At 40.8% G+C, this 14,039-nt stretch overlaps 1 protein-coding gene across 1 annotated transcript; it reads left to right on the top strand.

The window, feature by feature from the left end:
• Nucleotides 1-1,196: 1,196 nt before the first annotated feature.
• Nucleotides 1,197-2,531, top strand: LOC150055546 (protein phosphatase inhibitor 2-like). The gene is made up of 2 exons (XM_090343358.1): nucleotides 1,197-1,221; nucleotides 1,319-2,531. The coding sequence occupies exon 2, from the start codon at nucleotides 1,354-1,356 to the stop codon at nucleotides 2,086-2,088; it is 735 nt and encodes a 244-aa protein (XP_090199484.1). The 5' UTR covers nucleotides 1,197-1,221; nucleotides 1,319-1,353; the 3' UTR covers nucleotides 2,089-2,531.
• The last annotated feature ends 11,508 nt before the right edge of the window (nucleotides 2,532-14,039 follow it).

Below are 14,039 nucleotides of genomic sequence, written 5' to 3'. Positions count from 1 at the left end.
AAAATCATGTCATTATTACAGGAATGGGTTCATTATCATAAAAGTGGTAACATAAGCTGGTGTAAAAAAACATTTGTTCAGTCTATAACATATTTTGGGGTCCATGTTATTTAGAAAATTGACCAATTAAATCAATAGTTATGAAATTTAAAGCAATACTTCAAGGGATTTATATTAATTCAGACTTAGAGACTGCAGGAAACTGCTCTCCTCGATTACAGGCAAAGGATAAAATATTTCCATGGTGTGAATTTAAGGTTCCTGTTGAAGATTGTTTTGTAAGCCACTACCAGGATCAACAGCACTGGTGCTCTTGACCCTTAGCATTAAGGATCAACTATTAGGACCAAGTCTTCCACTTAATAGCCATGAGCATAAACAGAGAATAAAGTTTCAGCAAAGCTTTACTTAATGCCTGAAAGGAAACTATACATAGAAACTTGTGTGTAAAGAATGTGGCTTGTAAAGGGTGGCCAATAACATGTTCATTCCAACAAATAGCAGCTCTTCAACTTTCACCACTCCACGACAAAAGCGTTCTCATTGTGAGTTCTTCCTGGGAACAGCCCTCAAAGTCAATGCAGTATTTTGACTAGATCTAGAGAGGGAGAGTCAGATAATGAGATAATGAGAGAGGGAGCGGGGAAAATACATAGACACAGCTTATAGATAGGTAGATATAATCCTCTATCTCTGCTGGGAACAATTATGATGTATTAACATTATTGATCGTTATTGGAATTATAGTGATCAGAATAATGGATAGAAATCTGAAAAGACTTGAAACTAAACTTTGCCCGTGAACAAAGCTACACCAAGTCAACGAGTGCGGCAGCTGTTGATGGGATGGATGGAACCAGATGATGAAAACCAGGCCTGTCCTGACACCGTCCATTTTACTGCCTGGAAGTGGGGGGAAGGAGTGTGTAGAAAGGCAAACCGTCTACAGTCACTGCCAGTCACTGTGGCCAGAGTGGGAAGAAGGGCCCCGGTGTCCAGGCTGGCTCCTGCTCTGGGGCTCTGCGCGAGGGCAGGGCCGGGCCCCGCCCCCCCTCCCCTCCCCCCCGCGGGTTCCAGGCGGGCCTCGCGCCGACGGGGCGGGGGGTGGGGGTGGGGGTGGCCTTGACCCCGTGGGCGTCCGCCGTCGTCGTGCCGCCGGGGTCGGTCGTTGTGTCGTGACAACGACACCCTGGGTCGTTTCTGCGACAACAGGTAAAACAGGTGAGCCGCGGCTTTCGCCCCCGGGGGAGGGGCTCCGAGGCTGCCCGGCGGTCTCCCTAAGCTCCTCGGGCCTTCTCCTCCGGGGACCCCCCGGCAGCAGCGACCCTGAATCCACAACCCCCTCAACGGGCGATGGCGACCTCCACGGCTTCGCAGCCGCCTCTCAAGGGCATCCTGAAGAACAAATCGTCGGCGGCCACGGCGGTGGGGGGGGTCTCGGCCCAAGAGTCCCGGCAGAAGGTGGAGGAGGAGATGAATAAGAAATCCCAGAAGTGGGACGAGATGAACATCCTGGCCACCTACCACCCGGCGGGCAAAGACTACGGCTTCATGAAAGTGGACGAGCCCGGCACGCCCTACTTCACCTTGATGGACGACGACCCCGAGGTGCTGGCGGAGGCCAAGGCCTCGGCCGCCGTCATGAACCCGGCCATCCTGGCTCAGAAGCTGGCGGCGGCGGCGGGCTCGGAACCCAAGTACCGGATCCGGCAGCGGGAGAGCGCCACCCCCGCCCCCGCCTCCTCCGCGTCCGCCGCCGCCACCACCACCGACGACGACGACAGCGGCCTCTCGCCCGAAGACCAGGAGAAGAAGGACAAGTTCGAGGCGCAGAGGAAGCTCCACTACAGCGAAGGACTGAGCATCAAACTAGCCCGACGGTTGCTTTCCCAAGAACTCCTGGACGACGAAGACGAAGACGACGCGCACACGGCCCGCGGGGCCCGCGGCCAGGCCGAAGCCTCCGGCCCCCGCCCTGCCTCCGGCGGCCCCGCCTCCGGCCCCGGCCCCGCCTCCGGCCCCGGCCCCGCCTCTGGCCCCGGCCCCGCCTCCAGCGACAAACAGCCCAGCAAATCGCCGCGTTCCTAGAAGCCATCTCCCCCCGCCCCACCCCACCCTCTGCCTCCGCTGGGGTCCCCGAGGCAAATCTCTCCCTGATGCTCTAGAAACACCTTGGCTCCTTGGTCCTCTGCAATTCGTGACTTAAGTACCCAAAACAAACAAACAAAAAACAAAACCAAGACCAAAAAAAAAAAAACACAAAAAATAACTAAAAACAACAAAAAAACTAACCCCCCCTCACAAAAAAAATTGCACACCAGTTATTACATATCACCAAGAATTAAATGGTAATCGTAGAAAATGATTAAGACTGCAAATGCCTAATTCGTGTAGATCTTCTTGGGCTTCCTTGAAAAGTCAGTATATTGTTGTCTTTGGGGGGGAGGGGAGGAGGAAAATAACTTATTTTTTGCCAATGCTAGATGTGATACCTCTTATGAAAAGCTTGATGTTTTTTTAAAAAAAAAAAAAAACACCAAAAACCCACTTGGAACAACAGGATACATAGATGAATCACTATTCAAGCTAGAATGTATTTTACCACTTTGACTTTGTCTACTTGGGAAAGGAGTATGAGTTACTGTTCTGTTTTCTGTTACATTTCCTGTTGAGTTTCTTTGTGCTTACAAGTAAAGGATTTAAACGTTTCTCACCAAATCTAGCTTTATTTTTCACAAATAAATTATCAAGTTGAACTTACCCTGTCTGCTCTGAATGTTTCTTTCGTTACACTGGGCAGACCAAAGTAGGTTTTCTAATATAATCCTGTTGTAGCTATGTCTACATTCCCTGCATAAACTTGTCTTCCTCACCTGCTTTTGTTTCCCGCTGCCTCCTGAAACTGCAACATAGAATTGTAAGGGTTGTATGAAAGGAAGGCAAAAGGTTTTTTGTTCTATAATTATCTGTCTAGTTATCCAGAGAGATTACTATTCAACCAATCAAGTTATAAGTATAATGCATCTTGATCTGTGTCATCTCATCAGTTTAACCCATCCCAGCAAACTTAACCTCTTCCTCTCAACTTTTCTAGCTTCATAGACTATTCATTGAATATTATCGCTATAATCTCCCACCCATATTCATCCATCTATTCCCTCTCTCATGAATCCCTCACTAGTTTCCTGGTGTACATTTTGTTGGATTGTGAATTTGTTTGGCTAAGGGATGAGACCACTTGAATTCTCTCCTGTATATACCATACACCAGTTAGTAGGTTATATTTGCATACTATCCAGTATGTGTTTATATATATATATATATATATGATCAAGCTTCCACATATGAAATAACACATGCAAAATGCTGGCAAAATTCGTCACATTAGAAGCACTGCTTTCTCTCACATAATCTGTCAGTTGCTGTAAAAAAGGGAAATTACCATTTTGCCCAGAAATATCTACTGGTCCTAATAAGATAGAATAAAATCAGGACTATAGACAGGAATTCAACATAACTGTGCAATGTCTGTATTTCTCTGACTTGTATCTTGAAAATTAAGTGGTTATAAGCTCATGTGACTTAGAGTTTAGTGAATAATTCACTGAGATTTTTGCATGATGAGAGAAAAGTGTGTGTTCTTGAATGCACAGACAATATGAAACCAGAACTTTTTTCCTTCAGTTTAAAGCTTTTATTTATTTTTTTTTTGCCAGTCCTGGGGTTTGAACTCAAGGCCTGGGCACTGTTCTTGAGTTTCCTCAAAGCTGGTGCTCTACCACTTGAGCCACAGCACCACTCCAGCTTTTGCTGTGTATGTGGTACTGAGGAATCCAACCTAGGGTTTCATGTATGCTTGGCAAGCACTCTACCACTAGGCCACATTCCCAGTCCCAATTTAAAGATTTTAAACAGTCCCTGCTTTGAAAGAATATAAAAATGTTTATCATGATCAATGTACTTTATTTGAGTGCAGTACTAATTGGTTGGACCCTGTGGATCTGGATTTAGTGATGGCTTTCTATTTATACCAAAAGAAGTTATCAGAGGAAAAAACTTAAATTATATACATATGTGCATAGAAATATGATTATAAATTATGTAAGATATATATGTATGTATATATGTGTGTTCATATATATGTATATATGATTTATGAATCAAGCTAGATATTTTTCCTTTGGAGAAATTTATGAATGCTCAGTTCTAGTTAAGGTAGACTTTAGTTTCAGTTTTTAATCTGTACTGCTTCTGCTTAACTCTATAATATCATCTCTGTTCATTCATCAATCTAAAATCCAACAAAATGTCTAAAGACTTAAGTCATTATAGTATAAGTACATTGTTAAAAATAACTTTATGTTCCAGATTGAAGAAAAATGCCATTTTCCCTAGGAAATGCAAAATGATATGGTCAGACCTATTTATGAACACCTGCAATCCCAGCATTTGAGAAATAGGAGCAGAAAAATCAGGGTTGAAAAGGACAGAGTATGTGACTCCATCTGAAAAATAAAGCAACAAAGGCCCAAAGTCTGAATTTAAACAACAGTATTACCAAAGCAACAAAGGCCCAAGGTCTGAATTTAAACAACAGTAATACCAAAAAAATATAAAAAATACACTAATTTGATCAGAAAGTAAAATTATAGAAAATGACCCAAAAGTACTTAACAGTTCTACCAAAGTTGTATACATATGTACTTTGCGTGGTAAAAACTGCAAATCTAACTATAGATGTGAACTGTGGGAGAGGGAGAGCCATATTCAAAGAGAACCATATTGCAGAATCATGGTCTACGATCCTATGAACTGTGGTCTTATGGATTCAAGCTCAAATATTAGAGAGGATAATAACTGCCTTTCAGGATCCTATTTTGAACTACAAAGTAATTAAGGTGACAAATACTAAAACATCACCTAACTTTATTGCTTAAAAATAACTTATAGATCAAGAACTTTTCTTTTACTATTCATTTAGTCACAAATGACAATGCACCACCACAGACACCTGTGAGTGGAGGGCCTGCCCCTATAAAACTTGTTACAGAAGGAGCCAAAATTGTGTGGGGGGGAGAGAGAGAGAGAGAAAGAGAGTATTTTCTGTGTGCTAGAGTCTAAGAAATAGTATTGTAACACACCTTCCAAGTTCCCTGGGACCTTTTTCCAAACTAGATGATCAAATATCCCTTTTCCTCTCTAGGAGAGGAATGAAGACCTTACACACATGTCACCCCAGCTAAATGTTTCTATATGGAATGACTAAGAAGAGGGTGAAAACAAGGTATGTACCACTCTTTCCAGGCTACCCAGGGGTCATCAAGGCTCTGTCACTGTCTGAAACATCATAGCTTTCTAGATGTCTTGACATTTTCTGTTTGTATTTGCTATGAGGAAACAAGTTTGGTGAAGCAGATTTAAATACGTCCTGAGACGGACCAGGAGTTTGGCCTAGTGGTAGAGTGCTTGCCTAGCATGCACGAAGACCCGGGTTCGATTCTTCAGTACCACATACCTAGAAAAAAAGCCATAAATGGTGCTGTGGCTCAAGTGGTAGAGCTCTAACCTTAAGAAAGCCCAAAGACAGTGCGCAGGCCCTGAGTTCAAGGCTCAGGACTGGCAAAAATAAATATGTCCTGAGACCACATAGAAAGTACAAGCTACTATTATCTGCCTAAAGAATATCGAACAAATGACCTATTGTGAATTGCTTCATTGAGTTGAGTTTCCTGCACACAGGGAAGCCCAGAAATGTGAAGATTCTCAAGGACAATCTTCAATGGGTGCTAAGGAGCCATGCAATTTAAAGCTATGTCATTTGAAAGAATTTTCTTTTAGTTTTTAAAATAAACTTTTTCAAAGATCAAGTTTAGGTTTCCAACAAAATTGAGAAGGCACAGAGGTGTTCTGTAAGCTTCCCCATAAGATGCACAGTCACTTTTAAAAAAAACATCATTAAGGCTGGGAGTTTGGCCTAGTGGTTAAAGTGTTTGCCTAGCATGCACGAAGACCCGGGTTCGATTCCTTGGTACCACATATATAGAAAAAGCCAGAAGTGGTGCTGAGGCTCAAGTGGTAGAGCTCTAGCCTTGAGAAAGTCCAAGGACAGTGCTCAGGCCCTGAGCTCAAGCCCAGGACTGGCAAAAAAAAAAAACAAAGAAACAAAAAAACAAAAAACATCATTAAACTCTGTCAAAACTCTCTTACAGACTAATTTTTTATGTCTTAACTTTTTCCCTTTAACAAAATGAAACAAAGCTTGGCACTGAGGGCTCATGCCTATAATACTACCCAAGAGGCTAAGATCTAAGGATTACAGTTCAAAGCCAGTCTGTGAAGGAAAGCCCAGGAAACTCTACTGTCCAATTAACCACACACACACAAAAAAAGCTGGAAGTGGAGCTGAGGCTTAAGGGTAAATTCTAGCTTTCAGCAAAAGAGCTTAGAAACAGCACCTAGGCCCCAAGTTCAAGTACTGGTACACACATATACACACAAACACACACACACACACACACACACACACACACACACACACACACACACTAATAAGTCTGGCCCTGGTAGCTCATGCTTGTAATCACATGTATTCAGTAGTCAGGAGTCTGAGATATGAGGATTATAGTTCAAAGCTGGCCTGGTAAATCTGTGAGATTAATTCCAATTGATCACACACAAAAAAAGCCATGAGTAGCACTGTAGCTCAAATGAGTTCAGGGGCAGCGCCCAAGCCCAGAGTTTGAGCCCCAGAAGTCAGCAAGAAAATAATAAAAATAGTGAAACAGTTGTCTAACTCTGTGTCTAAGAAAACACACTTGAAAATAGCATCAGAAAAACAGTCTTTGGCTATCGAAGAAACACATTTGTTCTATGGTAGGAGAGGGTTAATAATTGTTAAACATTAAAGATGTAAGTTTTCATTCTTAGAGACAAGTTTCAAACTGAGTTTTCAAATCTAACATTATGCTCCACATTGTTTTAGTATATATTTTTCCAAATGAGCTGTTTGCAAACCACTAACCATTCCTCGTGCACAAGGAGGCACTGAGGTGAGTAAACCCCACTCGTCAGTGTGTCCTAATGAGGAAGTGAGGTACTTCCTCTTTTATTCCATGTAACTGCATCAACACAACTGTGAAATTCAGTTTTGCTCGAAAAAACATTATTGAGCAATGTTTGTGTGCAAGCTCTCTGTTTCCCATAATGTTATCCATTCCTGTGATTTTCCCCACCTCTGGTGATCTAGCTGCTTCTCAGCTTATTGTATAAGAACGTTCCATTCTAACTGCTTCCCTATTTAGAACTTCTTTAAAATGGAGCAATGCCTATGTGGAACTTCTCCACCTCATTGGTAGAGTTCCCCGGGGAAACTCCTAAATACAAATATCCCCCGCTCAACCTTTTTTAAACCATTTCCTCTACCAACCACCATCTCATTATATTAAAAAAAGTGAACATCATTATATAAACTGAAACCAAAACAAAATATATGTCATGACGTATATGACATCTGTAAACACACAAGTGTATATGTGTGTGTGTTTATGTTAAAGGTAACTAATATTATTGTACCTATTTTCCATGCCAAACTGTACTGCTGTCTGAACCAATTCCTCCTTTCTTGTTTCTATCTATGGCATCCTTTAAAAAGGAACAAGTTCTTTTTGAATGGTTAATCATGAATCAGGTCAAGTATCATTGCTCCAGGCAATGAGCTAAGAGTTCTAAATCTACTTGTAGTTGAATCTTTTACTGTTCTAGAGGAACCCAAACTAAGCCAGCTAGGGAAAGGTAGTAGCCGCACAATGTCCTACTCATGGCAAACTCTAATGGGCTAAAGGGTGGAAGCGGATACAAGATGTAGAGGTCAGCCTGTCCCCTGCTCTAGTTATTCAATATTGTATAGAACAGTAACGTGTAGACTGTGTTGCGCCCTAAAGCCATTTTATAAAACAGCAGTTTGCCCCATTTTCAGCTCAAATGATGAGGGAAAATGGCTCTACCTCTTGTTTGTGTAAGTAGAAGGGCTACCACCTGTCTACCACATACTATCAGGCACAGATTAAAGAAGTTATTTGCAGAAATCAAATGCTACTACCAATAACTTAGCAACATAACTCATGTTCACATGGGGATATTAAATCTATATCAGGAAAACCAGGCCTATATGGTTATGGAACACAGCAGGCCAAAGAATGGTTCATCTACCTTACCTAGTCCTAACAGCAGCAAGGCATGGTGACACCCTCTGGCATAATAAGATCTACAGGAGATCAGCTAGATCTATCCCAGCATCTTTACCTCAGTAGAAACCCACTGCTCAATTGCTGATCAAACTCAGCCTGGTCCAACACTGTGCTTTGACAATCTGTGCTACAACAGCTCTGTATCTCTATCAAATCTCTGCCTTTTCCTTCAGTAAAGCCTCTCTGACTGGAACTTCTACTTTTATTAACCCATTTGGTAACCTTAGTGTAATGTCTGAGTTAGTAGTTAACATGAATAATGAAAAGAAATAAAAGAATCTGTGATTGCCAGTGGTCCTGGCTACCCAGTGAAATTAGTAATATTTGGGTAATTAAAGTCAACAAAATTGATATAGACTGTGAATTTATAGCTATTCAGTGAATTCTGACATTACAGTAAGACACAAGGTTTGTTTCTGACAACGCTTACTCATTTCACAAAATTTGTGTAACATTTAGGATTTGACAAATCAGGGCACAATGATCATGATAAGGGAGGAATTTCAGTGTTGTACTATTGACATAATGAAAGAAGAAAAAAAATCACAGAGTCAAGTAAGATAACCAAAAGTACAAGATATCCACCTGCTATGTATTTAAAGAAATCCCCATTTTCAACATTCAAAGCACAGATTGTTCTTAAAAATAATGATATTGAGATTGTATCCATTTTAAATAAACAAGAATTCATAGTTTATAGTCAATGCATGCCATAGTCATAAGTCTGATAGGGAAAAGAAGACAAACCTAGAGTAAAAACAAGTACACAAGTACATGTATACACATGGGGACCATTGATTTCCTAAAACTCCTTACTATCACAGAAGTAACTCTCTACTTCTTGGTATATGATCACAGTCTCATTGTACCTGGAGTCCATGAAAAGGCTCCAATGAGACAGATGTCCCCCACATGTCATCTGACCTCCAGCTCCACTTTTGCTCATGGCTTTCTCTGAACATTATCAAACTTTAACTTGTATGTGTATCACCTGGAAAGCTTGCTAATTTATGGAATATGGAATCCCTAGCATCAGATTTTCTGATTTAGTAGTCTTAGGGGTAAGATTAAGAAATGTGTATGTCTAACAAGAGATCACACTTCCAGAATGACAGCTTCAGAAAATAATAAGGATGTTCAAATTAGGGCACTACTATCTCTCCTGAGGCCAAAAACTAAACTAAAATAAAAGACTTGTTCACCAAAAAGAAATTTGTTCACCATAAAAACTGACTCAATTTGAATGACTCAAAATGAACCTACTGGAGAAGGATGAATATAAAGGTATTCCCTGATCTGCTGATGGTTCCAATGACAGAATACTGTGAGCCAAACTAAACAATCTCTTACTTTACTTCTGGCAAAGTTCTCAAAACATGGAAATAATAAAGATCTGTGGTGCTAGTACCAGTAGCTCATTCCTTTAATCCTAGCTATACAAGAGGCTTTTGAAAGATTGCAACTCAAAGCCAGATTGGATAGGAAAGTGTGAGAAATTCTCATCTCTAATTAACCACCAAAAATGTGCAACTAGAGCTGCAGGTCAAATGATAGAGCACTAACCGTGAATTCAAAACCTCCATGCCTTCAGTTCAAGCCCTAGCACACACACACACACACACACACACACACACACACACACACACAATAACTGTGGCAAAATTACTAAAATGGCCTTGATAGAATACTGACCATAGGATCCCCAGCTCATTGAAAAGGTAATATTATATTTGAACCACCCACTATGTCTCTGAAAGGGCCTCAAGGAAACTTACTTCACTAAAGCAAGAAGGAATTTATCAGATCAATGAGCAGAGATGGCTGTCTATCATAAATAAGAGATAACAAGAGGCCATGCTCCTATGAGATTTGGCCATCCTATTTGCAATAGGAAAGAAAGGATTCCAGAATAAGCGATGTTAGATTGATGCACTCGATACAAGTAGGGGAAAGGAAGGCAGCAAAGCAAGAATGACAATTCCAAGTCCCACTCACAGAAGCACATAGTAATTGCTAACAGACCTTTGCCTTCCTAAGAGGCAAACAAGATGGGGATAATACCTCACCCATATGACCAGAAAAAACAACAAAACAAGAAAAGTAGAAGTTGATATCAACCAGCTCAAGGAAAAGACATAATTCTTCATCCATCATGGATCTCTAAGTTTGTTCTCAGACACAGGTTCATGGTTCTTCAGTAACATGGGATATCTACCAAGGAGACATACTAAGCTGGTATCGGTTGCTCTCTGAGCTGGTTGAAATGAAATAGCGAGAAGTATCACTAAGGAAAAACCTATAGGGCTCTGCAAGAGTCATGATAATAGTCACAGAGAAAATAATTCATCACAGATGGAATAATTCATACTAATCCCTAACAATAAAATAATACCACAATAACTAAATGACCAAACCATTAAGAGTGAAGGTTTGAAATAACTCCCTTAAGTGAGAAACAAACAGAAGTGCTAATAGAGGGAAATATAATAGAGGGAAAAGAATACTGATTTCAGTTAAAACTTTTGTATTAACTGGATGTGTTATTTGTACTTTTCTCTACTTAGCTTCTTGAATTAAATGGTTTCTTTGGAATTACAAAATTATTTTGTATTTCCAGAGCTGTGATGTGAAGGCTCGGTGATGGAACTGATCCATGGGTCATTAGTACATTCCAATGTTATTAGAAGGCTTGGGAGACGCTGCTAAGGCTCCAGCTAGAACCCCTCAGCTCTATCTGTTCATGCTAATCAAGTTTCAAAGTACAGCACCTTCATCTAGTTACCTAGTGTCTTCCTCTGGACACCCATGCCTGCTTTTCCTCCACATAGAACAGAAAGAAGTTCTAGAAAACGAGTGTCCTCTACTATCACCTCCAATGACTGATGAACATGGCACATAAGCCCTCCAGCTCCCTCTGCTGTGAGTGGAACAACCTCCTGTCACATTTTACTCTGTTCTATCCCACATCAGAAGCAGCATAGTTGTATGCTCTTCACTGGCTTTTTCTCTCTCCCTGGTCTCCCTTGCCTACTTCTTTCTTAGGAAAAAAAGAAAGTGTTTCTATAGATCCTCTCCACAACACAACAAATTAATACCCTCAAGAGTTTTTTTTGTGTGAGAAGGGCACATATTAGGATATACAAGTAAGCAGAAAGAAAAATTACTTTTTCCGCTTTTCTTATCTAGGACATTAACAGATCACCTCAGATGATCAGCCCATTGTCTTGAAAGGATGTCTAATGGAAACTAAAATCTCTCATGGAACTCTAGAGGACTGAAATAGTACCTTCAGAGACTTTCTCTTGTGAGGCTTATTAGAAATGTATATTTCCTTATGCAGAAGTGAGTTAAGATCCAGAAGCCTGTGGCATTATTGTGAAGATCCTGAAGACTGGATGGATTGGCAGTGATGGACAGACTTCAGGTGGGGTGAGACTCCAGTTCTGCACATGAGGCATTACTGCTGCCTGAGTGTGCCACGCTTAACCACACATTTCAGAGACTGGCTTTAGCTGGAAATTCCAAGAGATGGCTTCAAAATTATAGCAGCCTAAAGACATTTGCCCAGAAGCAAAAACAAACAAACAACAACAAAAAAACTCGAGGTCCCATAGAGATCAACTCCCATTTGCCTGTCATTGTGAAGATACACAAGCCTCCTTGAATCCAAGTATCCAAGTAGCATCTTCTAAGAAGGGGAGCTGGAGTTTCAGATGTCCAAATGATTATAGAAAGAGGGGTGGTTTTAAATCAGAAAAGAAAAACTAGGATGATTTTAATGGGCAAGGTTAAATTCTGTCACCACCCAATCCATACCATGCAGCCAAGGGCTTTTAAGAGGTTGAATGCACATGCCACTCCTACTCCATATAGAGTCAAGGTTTTTAAAACATCACTGAACATGTACTTCCCCCCATTTGTTAAGGGAAAACATACATTTGAAAACTAATCCTTTCTATGTGTCCGTAGCACATGTCAAAAGTGCATGCTTCTACTTGAATGCTCTGCACATGTAGAAGAGAAAGGCAAGTCACCTCAGCACAGCAGGCTACACAGACAGACAGGAAAGTGCCTGGCATGCAGTCAGCTGTACTAATATTAGACCAGGAAAAAGATGTGGTCAACATCAAGAGGATCCTAGATTTCAGGGAACTTGGCAACTGGACAAATAGCAGTCAAGAACCTTCCTTGTCCCTTTTCCTTCTCCTAGAAAACACCTGTTCCCTACTCACTCCAGAATCAGCCTTATGTCTTATCATAACAATTCAGCTACTCTAAGGTCAAATACTATTAAGAAAGTTAATCTCACATAGCTAACAAGTTAAATAGAAATACCACAGAGTGGGAGAAGATTTTCACTAACCATACAATAGACAAAGGCCTCATATCTAAAATATATCTACAGCTAAAAAAAATGAATCTCTCCAAAACAAATCTTGAAAGAAACAGCTGTCCCATTAAAAGATGAGCTAACGACTTGAAGAGAGACTTCTCTGAAGAGGAAATAAGAATGGCCTATAGACACATGAGGAAATGCTCAACATCTTTGGTCATAAAAGAAATGCAAATCAAAACCTCTCATTCCAGTAAGAATGGCCATGATCCAGAAATCTAATAACAGATGCTGGCCGGGATGTGGCCAGGAGGGGTAGCTACTACACTGTTGGTGGGAGTGTAAACTCTGTTCAGTCACTATGGAAAGCAGTACAGCAGTTCCTCAAAAGACTAAACATAGAGCTCCCCTATAAACCAGCAATTCCACTACTTGGCATTTACCCAAATGTCCAGAAACAAGGACAGACTAAATCCACTAGCACAATGATGTTCATTGCAGCACTATTTACCATAGCAAAGATATGGAACCAACCCAGATGCCTCTCAGTTGATGACTGGATCAAGAAGATGTGGTACTTATACACAATGGAATTCTATGCTGCCATCAGAAAGAATGACATTGCCCCATTTGTAAGGAAATACAAAGACTTAGAAAAATATCATATTAAGTGAAGTAAGCCAGAACCAAAGGAACATAAGCTCAATGGTTTCCGTCATTTGTAATAATTAGTACACACCTAGGACTCTCCTAACGGAGAATTACAATAGTTCAAACCCTAGATGGATAAGGCCCTATAGGATGAGGCTAAGTGAAAGGATCTCCAGGATATGGAAACAAGAGATTTATCTTGTGTGATTGTTGTTCTTAATATACTATGTTTTTTCTCTTCTCTTTTGTGCCCTTTGGTTAATCTCATATTGTTACAGTATCTAACTTTGTTACCTGGTATATTGTATACAGGCTTATTTGTTTATTTGAAATAGGAAAGGGAATGGGGGGAAAAAGAAGAGGGGAAGGGCTTGGGGGAGGGAAATGGGGACAAAAACATGAGAAAGGGTATCAATGTGTGAGAAGTAATGCACCTTCTATCTGGTGAATGTAAAACCCCTCTATACATTAAAATTTAAAAAAAAAATAAAGACAGTTAATCCCAGATAAAGGAAATCCCTACCTTCCTTGAACACAAAGAAGTTTGTTTGGAAGAATAATGAGCTCTTTGTGTATTAAAACAATTTAAAAATATTAAATGGGGCCTAACTTTTTTTTCATTAGGATAGAGAAAATTAGGAATATTTCAAGGTGCTTACGTGTGCAAATTAACCTGTACTCTAAGCCCACATCAATCTTTTTTTTTTTTTGCCAGTCCTGGGCTTGGGCTCAGGGCCTGAGCACTGTCCTTGGACTTTTCTCAAGGCTAGAGCTCTACCACTTGAGCCTCAGCACCACTTCTGGCTTTT

This window comes from Megascapheus bottae, chromosome 13 (genome assembly GCF_031878675.1).
Source record: "Megascapheus bottae isolate mThoBot1 chromosome 13, mThoBot2.hap1, whole genome shotgun sequence".
NCBI classification, from domain to species: domain Eukaryota; kingdom Metazoa; phylum Chordata; class Mammalia; order Rodentia; family Geomyidae; genus Megascapheus; species Megascapheus bottae.
The sequence above is the reverse complement of the archived record's forward strand: the minus strand, read 5'-3'. Positions and strand labels throughout refer to the sequence as shown.

Bases quoted from the DNA above. Each gene is read 5' to 3' on its own strand.
- LOC150055546 (XM_090343358.1), top strand. From the start codon at position 1,354: ATGGCGACCTCCACGGCTTCGCAGCCGCCTCTCAAGGGCATCCTGAAG.